Raw genomic sequence first — 12,955 nt, forward strand, 5'->3', positions numbered from 1 at the left:
CGGAAGTCGGGAGGCGGCGCGGCTGCCGGCACTTCTAGCAGTTTCTAGACGGCGCGTGCGTGCGTGCACGCGGAGGGGGACGGCGCGGCATCGACGAGGCAGAGTTGGGGCGGCGGCGGCGGCGGCGGCAACGTGCTTTCCAGAGGCGTCGATGGCCAAGTGGGGAGAAGGGGACCCGCGCTGGATTGTGGAGCAGCGCGCGGACGCCACCAACGTCAATAACTGGCACTGGTAAGGGGTTGGGGAGCCGAAGTGCGCGCGCAGTCGGCCGGGAAGGGTTTTTTTTTGGGGGGGGGGGGGATCGTGTCTGTTGAAGGGTGTCCCCGCTCGCCCAGCCAGCTGCTGAGGCGTACCGTTGAGCGGTTGTCGCGCATGTTTTAGACCCGAGGACGGACAGGACGGTGCGTTTGGGGGATATCTTCGGTCGACCCTCGTCTGACTGGTCCTCGGGTACTTCTCTCCCCGCCTCGGTACCCCAAACCCGGTCTCGCCTGTCATTTCCACCGCAGGTGCCTCTGGGAAAATCCTTTGTGCTTTGGAATATGCGCCCGAGGATGGGGAGACGTCCCACACCCCGATCCTTCTTTGTGTTTCCTCGCCATCGAAGCCTTCTCTCTCTCTGCCCCCATTTGCGAGTTCATGGAGCTGAATCCCAAGCAGATTCTTGATGAGCAAGTGTTGCCAACTGGCATTGGGAAAGGAGTCCTGCTTCGCTCGCACCTGCACCGGCACAGCGGCATTGAATGGCAACCCTGAATTCACTGTTTAGTCTTTTGTTGAGACTTTTGAGAGGTTGGCTTAAGACAGTAGACCAGGACTCGAATCTTATCCTGAGCTCACCTTCCATTCCCTGCTCAGGGAATGAAAAGTCTTGCTGCTTTTAATCCTAGCAGCATGTTATGTTTTTTCCTGTGCCGCTATCTAGTCATACAGGATTGACTTCCATAGCTGTGGGATGATTAGTTGTATAGATATCAAGATGTGAACTGTATGCATTTTATAGTAAAATTTTGGGGGTTGTGCTTGAACTTGGAGCTGTTCAACGACATTGCCTGGCAGAAGCTGATTAGTTTGTAACCGGGAAAAAAATGGTGATGCAGGCTGTGTCAAGCAAGCCTGTAATTTATTCTGCAGTAGACAAGTGAACTATGGGACAATAACAGTTGTTGCTATTGTTGCTAAATGGAACGTATATTCAGAGCTAGTGTACTCCATGTATATTTGTTTGATACATTTTTGGGGAAGACACTGCTGGAGGCATAGTCTAGATTTCGATTTTCTTGGTCTCATCTAGTAAGGCAGTTCTTCTATTCTCATGGGAGCTTGCTTGAACACCTTACAGATGGAATTTCTGCCATAACTATCTGGCCTTGAGCTGTGTACATAGAGTTCAGTTTGTTCATGTAGGTAATTTTAAATCTCCTTTTCTCCTGTTACAGACTCAGGGCAGTGCTTTTTGGCATATCATTGAAACCTTTTTGTGTGTGTATGTAACAATTGCCTGCTAGAATGGAAAACTGAATCTTGTTCTTGGTACCAGGAGCAAAAGATGCAGGGATGGTTGTAGAAAGAGCTCCTTGTAGTCACAAAAGCCCAAGCATGTTCACTCCTTGAAGATTAATCAATTTATTGTGCCATGATTTTTTGAGACCAGTAGAACTGATTGCTTTCAGGATTGATGCTTAGACTTGTCCTCCCTCTCAACATGGTATGTCTGCCACTTCCATCATGTACCTAACATTTTGGTACAGCCCAGTATTGTTCCTTGTAGAGTCAGACACCTGCTGTTCTTCACCACTGGACAGCTAGAAACATGGGTTCCATATTTCTTATGTGAACAGTGAGCCGCACCTATGTTTTGAAGTACGGGATATTATTTTTAAAGAGAAACAGATAGAATGGGGTAAATAGCCAGACAGTTATACCACAGGGGAAGCTTTTGTTTGTTTTGAGGCTTGGTTGAGATCTTATTCAGACCTCTGCAGAGTATGTGCTTCTCACAGCCCCCAAGAGCTTTCCAGTGGCAGCTGCCGCCTCTCTTCCTCCCCTCAGAAAAAACTTTAAACTGCCAAAAATGGGGACACAGGCAGCGCTAAGTGAGCCAGCAGCGCATTCTGCAGTAGTGAGCAAACTCTCTGTGTCCAACACCTAATACAGCGACACTCAGACTAAGACTTGAAAGGACACTTCACATTCAGAGCACACCAAACCAAATCTGTCTCAGATTGTTTAAGAATTATGGACTTAGTCTTTATGAGCTTGTCATGCATATTGTCTAGCATGTTCCTGCTAGTGCAGGTGAGCAAGCGTCTCAAACACTGGGGTAGATTATAATATAAACGCAATAACTTTGAGCCAAAACCCTTTGCCTACTGTATCATTTTCAGTTTTCTTCCACTTTTGCCTTGTGATTAAATTCTCTGCAGTGGTCAGACTTCAACAGAATCCAGTCGATTGGCTAGACCTACACGCCCTGATGATGGGAAACCACTGGGATTGGCTACTCACTAATAGTGTTAATGATCTCATTCTCAGATTTCCAGGTAGTTTTTACATTTTAAAAAAGGGACCGTCTGTTTGATTTTGACCTGGCACTCCAGCTGCATTTATACTGAACTGAGGCATGGCCATCCAAGTACTATTCTTGTGCCTGGCTCAGAAGACAGCATGGCTTCTCTCTTAAGATTTAGGATTATGTGGCATGCATACATAATAACAAAACTTGTGTAACTCAAGCCTGAGTCTACTTTATGGTAATGCCACATAGGCAAGTTGTCAACCAAAACATATTTTTCCTTGAAGCCAATCATTATATTCCTTTCTGATGGTCTAATATAAATTATTTCTAAATAAGTTGTCCCTGTCTGGATGTGTGCCTTAATTCTCAAGGCAGGTCCTGATTGTCTAGCTATTCTTTGTCTGTAATACTAACAGATACAGGAGGGACTTTTATTATATCAGAAATAAAAGTGGGAAGAGTTCTTGGCCATGATTAGACTCCTTCTGTTTATAAATGAGACATTCCTGTCTCTATTTAATTACTTGACAGAGTGGTGGGAACTGAAGGAAATATGGAGAAATTATGCGAATAGAAATGGAAGTAAATCTGATTTGACCAATAAAACCCTGTTTGACTTGGATTATACATAACAGAATGTGGGTGTGCTGGGTAAAGTATACTTAATAATCTTGATCACTCTCTTCCAAGATTATGCCAGGAAGGTTCCCTAAATTCATTCTAGAAGGTGTTGCATTTCAAGCTATGGTTAGACAAATAAGCTCAGTGGGAGGAAAAGCGTGTGTGTAAAACATTTTACAATAAGGAAGAGTAGAATGTTGACTATGTATTACTGAATTTTCAATCTGAATTACTGAATTTTCAATCTTTCTCTTCTTAGGACTGAAAGAGATGCATCTAACTGGTCGACAGAGAAGCTGAAAGTCCTGCTTCTGTCGGTTAGAGCAGAGAATGAAGAGGGATCTTGCGAAGTGTCAGAAGTGAGTAAGCTGGATGGAGAGGCCTCTATAAACAACCGCAAAGGAAAGCTAATTTTCTTCTATGAGTGGAATATCAAGCTAGCTTGGACAGGTGAGTTGAGTGTGAGTTCTCATTCAGTATATTGAATTGTCACAGAGCAGAATGCCTTCTAAAGATTTATCAAAGAATTAGGCGAGAATGATCATCCTGGAATTTGGAGGACATCAGAACCTGCCAGGAGTTGATTTTAGGAAAGTGAAATAGAGTCAAGCCTTAATTTAATCACTATGCTGCTGTCTATAGGCGTCGCAACGACAGGTGTGAAGAATAAGGGGCATGTGGAGATTCCCAATCTTTCAGATGAAAATGATATTGACGATATTGAGGTAAGTTCAGTTAGTATTGCTGTCTACTACTTCATTTGACCACACTGCTGAATAGTTCTGTGTTTTGCAGTAGCTGGGAATTGATGCATGTTCTTATAGATAGCTTTAAAAGGGTATTAGGCAGATTCATGGCTTCAAGTCATGACAGCTAAAGGGAACATCCACATTCAGATGCACTAAGCCCCTCAAGTGCCCTGAGGAGTTTCCCTCCAAAATTATAAGCACCTGTCTCTTCAGGGTCTGAGCAACCATATCTCTGTATATAATTGAGCAAGCCTAGAAGGTGGAGATGACTCACTTCTAGCCAGTCACCAGGCACAACTCACTTCCAGCCAATCTTCATACATGGCTCACTTCACTTCAAGCCAATCGACATGCACAACTTACTTCCAGCCAGTTGCCATGCCCACACAGCTTGGGGGCGGGGCTTACGCAGCCAATTAGCCGTGGTGGCAGGGGCTGATGGGAATTGTGGTCCATGAACATCTGGAGAAACGCAGGTTGCAGACCCCTGACCTAGTCAGAGTGAGAATAGTTAACATTGTGACTATTGTGATCTCATGAGGGAATTTTTCCTTCTTAGATCAGCGTTTCTCTTGCCAAAGATGAGCCAGACACCAACCTGCTAGCCTTGATGAAAACAGAAGGTGTAAAAAAGATCGCCAGTGCTTTGGAAACTTACATCAGCACTCTGAAAACAGGTACGCATATAGTGTAAGAGTAACTGTAGAGACATTTTGCTAGAGGTTTTCTCTGTAGCTTTCAAATGTAGAACAGATAATAGTTGCCATTTCCACTTCTGTGAGAATATGTTTGTCGGGGACAGACTACTTCTCTCAAGTGTTCAGTGTCCAAGTATTTGACTCCTTAGGCCCGTGGTGGCGAACCTTTGGCACTCCAGATGTTATGGACTACAATTCCCATCAGCCCCTGCCGCCTCTCAGCTGGCAGGGGCTGATGGGAATTGTAGTCCATAACATCTGGAGTGCCAAAGGTTTGCCACCACTGCCTTAGGCTGTCTTCAGCAACTTAAGTAGTTGTACTGTATAGTTTCTCATCTTGTTTACAAGAAAACAGTTCCGAGACCAACATGTGCTGGTGAAACCTGAAATGGTAGAGGGCAACTAAGTAAAAGACAATTCTGATGCAGAAAAACATAAGAACATATAAGAACATAAGAACAAGCCAGCTGGATCAGACCAAAGTCCATCTAGTCCAGCTCTCTGCTACTCGCAGTGGCCCACCAGGTGCCTTTGGGAGCTCACATGTAGGATGTGAACGCAATGGCCTTCTGCGGCTGTTGCTCCCAATCACCTGGACTGTTAGGGCATTTGCAATCTCAGATCAAAGAGGATCAAGATTGGTAACATTTTCTACATAACTGCACTGTTCTGGGTTGCCTGCAAGGAGTGCTTTTGCAACCTTATGTGTGAGAAGAGGATGTGCCTGTCCATTAGTGCCTCTATTCAGACTTGATCCAGGTGTAAGGGGTGAACATGGCACTGTCCAGCTCTCCTTTTTTGTTATTACTACAGTGGAACCTCGGTTTTCTCCAGTAATCCATCTGGCGACTATCGGCAAAAACCAAGGCTATGCTGTCTGCGCAGGCGCAATGCAAACAGTGCAGCGAATTTACACAAAAGTTGCCTCGGATTTCGTTGGCAAGCCAACGAAATCTGAAGCAACCAACGAAATCCAGGGTAAAAAACGGCTGGCAACAATTGGCGCAAACCGAAATCGGCAAAAACCGATGTTGCCGAAAACCGAGGTTCCATTGTATGAATCTTTGCCAGTAGTTACTGATTTTTATGAGGGGATCTCACTTTCTATGTATTGACAATACCAGAATTATCTGCACTTCTGACTTGGGAAAGCCATATAAAGTTTTGTTTCATATTCTTAAGGAATTGGTTTCAGCCTACAGTCTGTATCAGAATGTATGTTTTGAATATGTGGAATGTATTGAAGGATTAATTGTTTATGCAAATCAAGTATATTTCTGGGGGTAGCAGGTCCCCTAGTTCATGTCCTGTTTGCACCAGAGGAACAGGACTTTCTTGGTGCTCTGTCCTGTTTGTGGATATTTCTTCAGATGATGAACCTGAAATTGCCTTATGCCTTGGAGATAGTTTCCTTAACTCTTTTAAATATATCACGACCTTGAAATTTTATTAATTCCTGTTTTCATGGAATTTCTGTTTTAAATTTCATCATCTACCCTAGCAGCCATGCTTATAAATTAAATGTATGATCTTACTATTCCATACAAGCAGTCTAAGACAGATTACGTCCTTTCAGAGTTTACCCAAGGCATGATCCTGCCCACAGTGAATGGTGAACAGTCAGAACCAACCCCTCTTCCTGTGCATAAACCTGAAGAGCGCAAGGTGAGCCAAACCGTTTCTGGGTGCATATGGGCCTGTAGCTAACCACATTCTGAAAACCTATGAGTATTTAGGTTTTCTTAAGAGGGAGTGGCAAATTTATACCAATTCATTGGTATAATTTATACCCCACCATAGATTGCTACTAGGCTATAGGTCCTTTTGGAACCCTTTGGAACAAATGGGGGTGGGGATTGAGTGAGCTGCAACAGAAGGAGGGAATCAGAAATTGCCATAATCTTTTAAGAAAACCTGAGGCCACTTATATTTTTGGAGCTGTGTGATTGGCTATAGGCCCTTGTTTTAAGTAAGATAAGCTGAGTTGGATAGTCTCACCAAATGTGTTCCACATTTCCTTATTTTGAAGTAATAAAAAACCATCTATTTCCACACATCTGTTTGGAAGCAAATCTATCAGGCTAAGCCTTTCACAGCAGTATAAGACACATGTTTAAAAATGTGTTTAGTATGTTACTTCCTTATATCTATACATCTAAATGTGCCCCCTTCGTGCAGATACCTAAATCTGCAGATATGCTGCACGCTGATCCCCAGCAGGTTTCTTTGCAGAATCAGGGGACCCCCTGGGTCTGCAGAAAAATCCAAAAAATAGAAAAACAAACAAATGGGTATAAATCCCTCCAAACTAATAAAGCTTTGGTGGCTGCAACCAACCCTCCTGGTCAAGAGGCAGTTTCTCTGGACCAGGGGTCTGCAACCTGTGACTCTCTAGATGTTCATGGATTACAATTCCCATCAGCCCCTGCCAGCCTCCTGGCAAGGGCTGGTGGGAATTGTAGTCCATGAACATCTGGAGAGCCACAGGTTGCAGACCCCTGTTCTGGACCAACAGGGATGCCAGCACCCACTCAGGCTCATCAAATCCAGCTTGTGTTTGTGTGTCTGGGTGGGGATGGCAGGCAAACCCAGAGCAACTTCAGACTCATCCAGTCTGGCCTGTGGGGCAGTGGTCTTAGTAGGTTGAATGGGGTGCGAGCAGGGAGCGGGGGCAGGGGAATGGGATTCTCCACCTCAAGTTTCATGTGCCCCCACCTGTGTACATGTGAAACACACTTTGGTCGCAATGGGTAAATCAGTATATAAAATGCCACTGAGTAGTGAACTCTGTTTCCCAGGCATGTGTGTATGACTGGAAGTTAATCCATATTTTTCAGGTAGTAGAACTAATGCAGACTTCTCAGGGCTTCCACTGTAGTTGTCTTGAAGATTGGCGAATTGATGGAGTAAGGAAAGAGTGTGTCTGATTCTCAAGGTAGCTGTGACAGACACTTGTGACATCTGCAGTGGTTAACGGGTGGATTCTTCTCTGTAACAGTGCTGTAGCAATTAAAATACATTTTGATGTTTATCTAGGCCTCCGAACCTGCTACCAGCAATGCACTTAAATCTAAATCAGTAGGAGTCAAAATTCCTACCTGTAAGATACATTTGAAGGACGTTTTCTTAACATCTCCTGATGAGCTGTACAGAGTATTCATTACACAAGAGGTAAGTCAGCTAATGTGTATCTAGCGGTGTAGCTATCTTTGCTCAACAATTTTTATCACTCACAATCTTTTATCACATTCAACAAGAAATGTCTCCTGGCTACAGAAGATGAATATTCCCCGAAGTGTATTTCCACTTCCTGTTTTACTGTGAGAGAGACTGACCGCCTGCTTTCTGCAGCAGAAGGAGACTGTCCCTCAGTAGTGAAACCCTCCCTTCTTTCACAGCTCAAGAAGAGAATTTCTTTCCCTCACTGCCCCTTGTGGCAGAGCTCCTTATTTCAGAAGGTTCCCACCCCAGCTGATCACCATCTGTCACTGTATCTCCTCTCCCCTCTTGTTACAGTCAATGATTGTCTAGATCACACTGTCCTAGACCTTGATTATAGGCACTTTGGGGTGTTTACACATTCTGAAGATCCCTTTATATTCTGGGGTTTTCCCCACCTTAGATTTTAAAAAAATTATACTATTTATAGTACACCTTTCTCATTTGGGCTAAAGGTGGATATCACAGAATGAATCAATACAATCAATAGATGGAACATTTAATCATCAGATCCATAGGATTAGGGTTGCAGAACCATGCAGAAGTCTATATCATACTCTGATGATGTACTCAAGCCTCTTTGGTGTCTAGCTTTTCAAACCTTTAACTGTTAAAACTACTGCCACTTTCCTGGTACTTGAGTCAGTAATCATGAGGAAGCTTCGTTGTGATGCAACCAAATTTTACTTGACAGATGTATGTGACATAGAATAAAAAGAAAAGAATAAAATGTAGCAGCAAATACAAGACCCCTGTGACTGACACAGACATTCTGTCAGACTCTCTAGACACACAGGCGCAGACTTTTCTTCTCCACTCTTCACGCTTACAGCAACAGGCCCCTCCATCCTTCAACTGTTCCTACTGCATGTGCAAAATCGAATTCCTTCCACTCGCTCATTGGCTTACTGGCCCAGCAATGCAAGCCATCCCTTCTCTTGTTCTTGCCAGCATTTACCACGTCACTCTTACACTTTCATCAAATCCAGAGAAGGTCACACCCTCCAAGAATTATATTGATAAGTATGAACCACTTCTATGTGTTGCAGTAGGTTTTATATATATTCTTACAGTTGCTTGTCTCCAAATACGTTCCCCTCAGAGCTGATGGTTTAGAAGATGCATTTTTCATATTCCCCATTTTTGAAATGGCATCTTTCTTCTTCATAATCTCTAGTGGGATGCAGGAATCACTGTCAACGTTCTGGAATGCTGGAATTAAAACCGCTATCCCAGTAATTTGAGCTGTTGGTTCACCTAATGGACTGGAAGTCATGATTTATTTAGTGCAAGAAGTCACCTTGATACTGGACTGATTAGCTCATTTTTCTCTGCAGCTGGTGCAGGCTTTTACTCACTCGCCTGCTGTCATGGAGGCCGATAAAGGAGGAAGATTCCAGCTACTGGGTGGCAGTGTGACTGGGGAGTTCACTGAACTGGTAAGAAGAGGCTGTTGTGCGTTCATGTGTTGCCTGAAGTGCCTTCCCATCTGCCTTATGATCCATGTGCTGCAGTATCTCACTGACTTCTCAAGTCATTGTCCTTGGCGCAAACCTCTTCTGCAGAATATAGGTGGACAATGTTGTTTCTGTGCCAGTAATCCGTGGCAGTTTATAAACTCCCAGTGTGTTTTGAGAATAAATCAAGTTCTGCTTGGCCATGCCTACCTGACTTGTTGATCCATGCTCAGACTTGTATCCCATATAGCGTTTCTGCTTGCTCAAGGGTTTCTGAGCAAGCAGAATCACAAGGCGGTCATTACAAGAATCTCTTGTGCTCATTTCTGCTTTCACAAGACCTAGTGCAAGGTAAATTTCAACAAGCTGCTTACCTGCCCCTGTGACGACCTTCTTTGATTAGATCACAGCTCCAAACTGAACTGTCTTGACTATGACAAATAGCCTTTTGGTTTTTATACACAGCAACTTGGATTGGTAACAAAAAATAAGAACTTGAGTTTACGTTGGTTCTTGTGCAGTGCCATTGGTGAATGGATTGACATTAAGTAAAACTTCTGTCCAGTGGGACCCAATCTTTGGTGATTTGTTATGGGTGAAAACCAGTGGCAAGTGAAATTTATGCACCGAGACTGGAAAAACTCCACATAGGATCTTAGTTTTGTTTAGATTGCTGTGGTTTCAACTGATCTAAAGCAGCTGTTGAGCATCTTAAGACTTTTGTTTACATTTCCTGAAACAGCAGCAAGTATTTCATTATTCTTAATAATAATATTCTGAGCATTTCTCAATTTAGTAATGTAGTGGTTAAGAGCAATGGACTGTATTCTGGAGAACCTCGTTTGTTTTCTGGACTCCCCCACATGAAGCTTGCTGGGTGACTTTGGGCCAGTCACAGTTTTCTCAGAACTCTCTCAGCCTCACTTACCCTTACCAGGTGCCTGTTGGGGAGCATGATTGTTAGCTGCTTTGAGACTTCCTTATTGTGGAGAAAAGTGGGGTATAAAAGCCAACTCTTCTCTTTAGTATGCAAATAGGAATTTGCCTAATAGCTACATTTTCCTACCTTTTCAGGTTCCTGAGAAACAGATTGGGATGAAATGGAGATTTAAATCATGGCCTGAGGGTAAGTAATTCTCTTGCATACAGCAAGAAGTCACCTTAAATTTAGCTGTACTTCCTGCTGTCTACCACCATCCACCTTTGAATAAGATGTTTAAAAGCACAAGGCTTCTCAGTTGATTTGCTAGCCATGATCTCGGTTGCGCTGTGAGTTCCCTTAACATGAGGGGAAAAATTTTATCATCTGTATTTAGTACTAGTGATCTCTCCTGACTTCCCTGCAGGATATTTAATGTTTAAGTGGAAAGTTGGTGATGAACTGAGGGTTTTCCCCCTATAGTAGATTTCTCCACGTTGGGAAAGAAGCAGGTGGCTTGTCTGAGTGTACTTCTCTTGGTCGTAGCACATTACTGATATAAACATTTGTTCTATAAGCATTTACTCTGGCTTTTCTAGGGCACTTTGCAACCATCCACTTGACCTTCAATGATCAGGCTGGTGAAACAGAAGTCTGTCTGGAAGGGAAGGGCATCCCAGCCAATGAAGAGGAGAGGACAAGAGAGGGCTGGCAACGGTACTATTTTGAGAGCATTAAACAGACGTTTGGCTATGGAGCCCGCTTGCTTTAACGCTGGCTACTGCGGAGAGTCTCTACCTGAAGATTCTGCCGTGTGAACTGATTGGCTTCTTGTCTGTCCCTTTCTATCCTCTGTTATGCTGTTGTGATGAGCAGGATGACAGGATGGCTGATGAAGGCCACTGAGCAGAACGGATTCCAATCCGTCACTGCTCATGCATGTCTCCTGCTGCAGGGGATTCCAAGGTGGATTCTCATAAATGTACATACATCCGTATTGCTAAATAAAGATAACTTAAAGGTGATGGTGCTGGCTTTTATATCTGCATGGAGGACCTGCAAGTTTTCTTTCAACCAGAGAACCAATGGTTAAACCTCTTTAGGAAGACAGTTGGAAATTCTTAGCACATCATCTGGGAAGGGGCAAGAGTCTGCTTTACCCTGCTCAAATCCCTGGAGGGGCCTGGTTTATACACGCTGATGGGAGTAGGATATTGAGGTGGTAAAATGGAATGTAGCATTTTGAACTATGGGTGATGAATGTTGCTCTGCAGGCAGTTCCATTCAAATAGAAAACTGGCACAGCAGGAAAAAAAGCTTTTACCCTGTTTTATCTTGTGTGCTCTTTTCTGTGTTTGAGAGATCTTTATAACACAGGAAAACATTAATGTGAATCTCCACTTCTCCACCAGCAGCTTGGTAGAATCCATTGACATTTCAGCATTTGACCACAATGCTGACTCGTGAAAGCATTCTGAGACTTGGGGAGCTCAAGGATCACCAGACCCACCTGACACCTGAAGCTTGACAGGCTTCAGGGCTGGCCAGGAAGGCTCGTCACCCATTCTCTAATTTCTTTCCTCAGTGTGGCTCCCCTCCTTATTCCGTCAAAACAGAGTTGTGTCCTATGATGCGTAAAAGCAAAATGCTTGCAAAAGCAGACTTTTCCCTTTTTTTTGCACTTTAAATTTACTTTATTATAATTACAGTTATAAATATACACATATACATCCAAAATAAATCATGACCTGTTTACAAAGTCCGTGATACATTGTAACATTGTAACATTGTTCCATTTTAACATAAACTTAATGAGCTTCCACGTTTACATACCAACCTTTCAACATTTGTTACTTTATTCTAATAATAGATGTATAAAATAAATACAATTATTAGAATAAATAATTATTAGAATAAATAATTTCTTATACTTCTTAAATTATGTCCAAGATAACATATTTTTGTTTTGACTTCTCTTCAATATATTTGATCCATAATGACCATAAATTCTTACATTTTCCATTATTCTCCAACTTTTCATATCCTGATAATCTTGCTGTCTTAACTAAATCCGTAACTTTATGTCGCCACTCTATTATTGAGGGAATTGTCTGTTGACGCCAATATCTGAAAGCAGACTTTCCTGTGTCCCCCCTGCCAGCTCCTTTTGGCCTTTGGAAAGCAAATACTGGGGAACCTGTTAGACAAAAAACCACACATGGTGGGGCTTGTAGTGAGGAGAGGGGATCAGATGAAAATAGTGCCTCCTGGCTCTTCTGGCAGCAGTGTGAACCCTGGAGCAAGAGGCTGTGGGGGCAACTTCACTTTTCTCTTCTTACTGCAGCTGCCCGGTTTGTTTGCCTTTTGCCTGTGCTGGTTTCCTGACCCCCTTTATCAACACTTGCAGATGAAGGGGCAGGGCTGTGGGAGCATCAACCACATGCAATAAACCATAGATTCAAATAGGGAACAAGCTGACCTACTGAAACACTTGTATAGAAAAAGAATGCCTCTGATAAAACAAGCTGTTTCCGGTGAATCTCATCCCACAGATCATTCTCTCTGAAGCATCATGGCTGCACTTCGTGCTTCTGCAGCCTGCAGTAACCTGTACAGTTTCACTTAACTTTAGTTTGGCAGGTTTGATTTGTTTTAAGCAAGTTATTCCTACAGTTGGCCACAGGATGGCAGCCCTACTGAACACAATGAAATCTTGACTCAGTGATAAAGTGATTTTTCTAGTCTGAAAAGTAGCTGCCACAGAGATCTGGCTG

General features: G+C 43.3%; 1 protein-coding gene across 1 annotated transcript; it reads left to right on the plus strand.

Moving 5' to 3' along the window:
- Positions 1 to 5: 5 nt before the first annotated feature.
- Positions 6 to 11,206, plus strand: AHSA1 (activator of HSP90 ATPase activity 1). Its single transcript, XM_048485015.1, has 9 exons — positions 6 to 231; positions 3,399 to 3,589; positions 3,782 to 3,864; positions 4,448 to 4,565; positions 6,163 to 6,251; positions 7,623 to 7,757; positions 9,143 to 9,244; positions 10,337 to 10,388; positions 10,781 to 11,206. The coding sequence occupies exons 1-9, from the start codon at positions 152 to 154 to the stop codon at positions 10,951 to 10,953; spliced, it is 1,023 nt and encodes a 340-aa protein (XP_048340972.1). The 5' UTR covers positions 6 to 151; the 3' UTR covers positions 10,954 to 11,206.
- The last annotated feature ends 1,749 nt before the right edge of the window (positions 11,207 to 12,955 follow it).

This window comes from Sphaerodactylus townsendi, linkage group LG02 (assembly GCF_021028975.2).
Source record: "Sphaerodactylus townsendi isolate TG3544 linkage group LG02, MPM_Stown_v2.3, whole genome shotgun sequence".
Taxonomy (NCBI): Eukaryota; Metazoa; Chordata; class Lepidosauria; order Squamata; family Sphaerodactylidae; genus Sphaerodactylus; species Sphaerodactylus townsendi.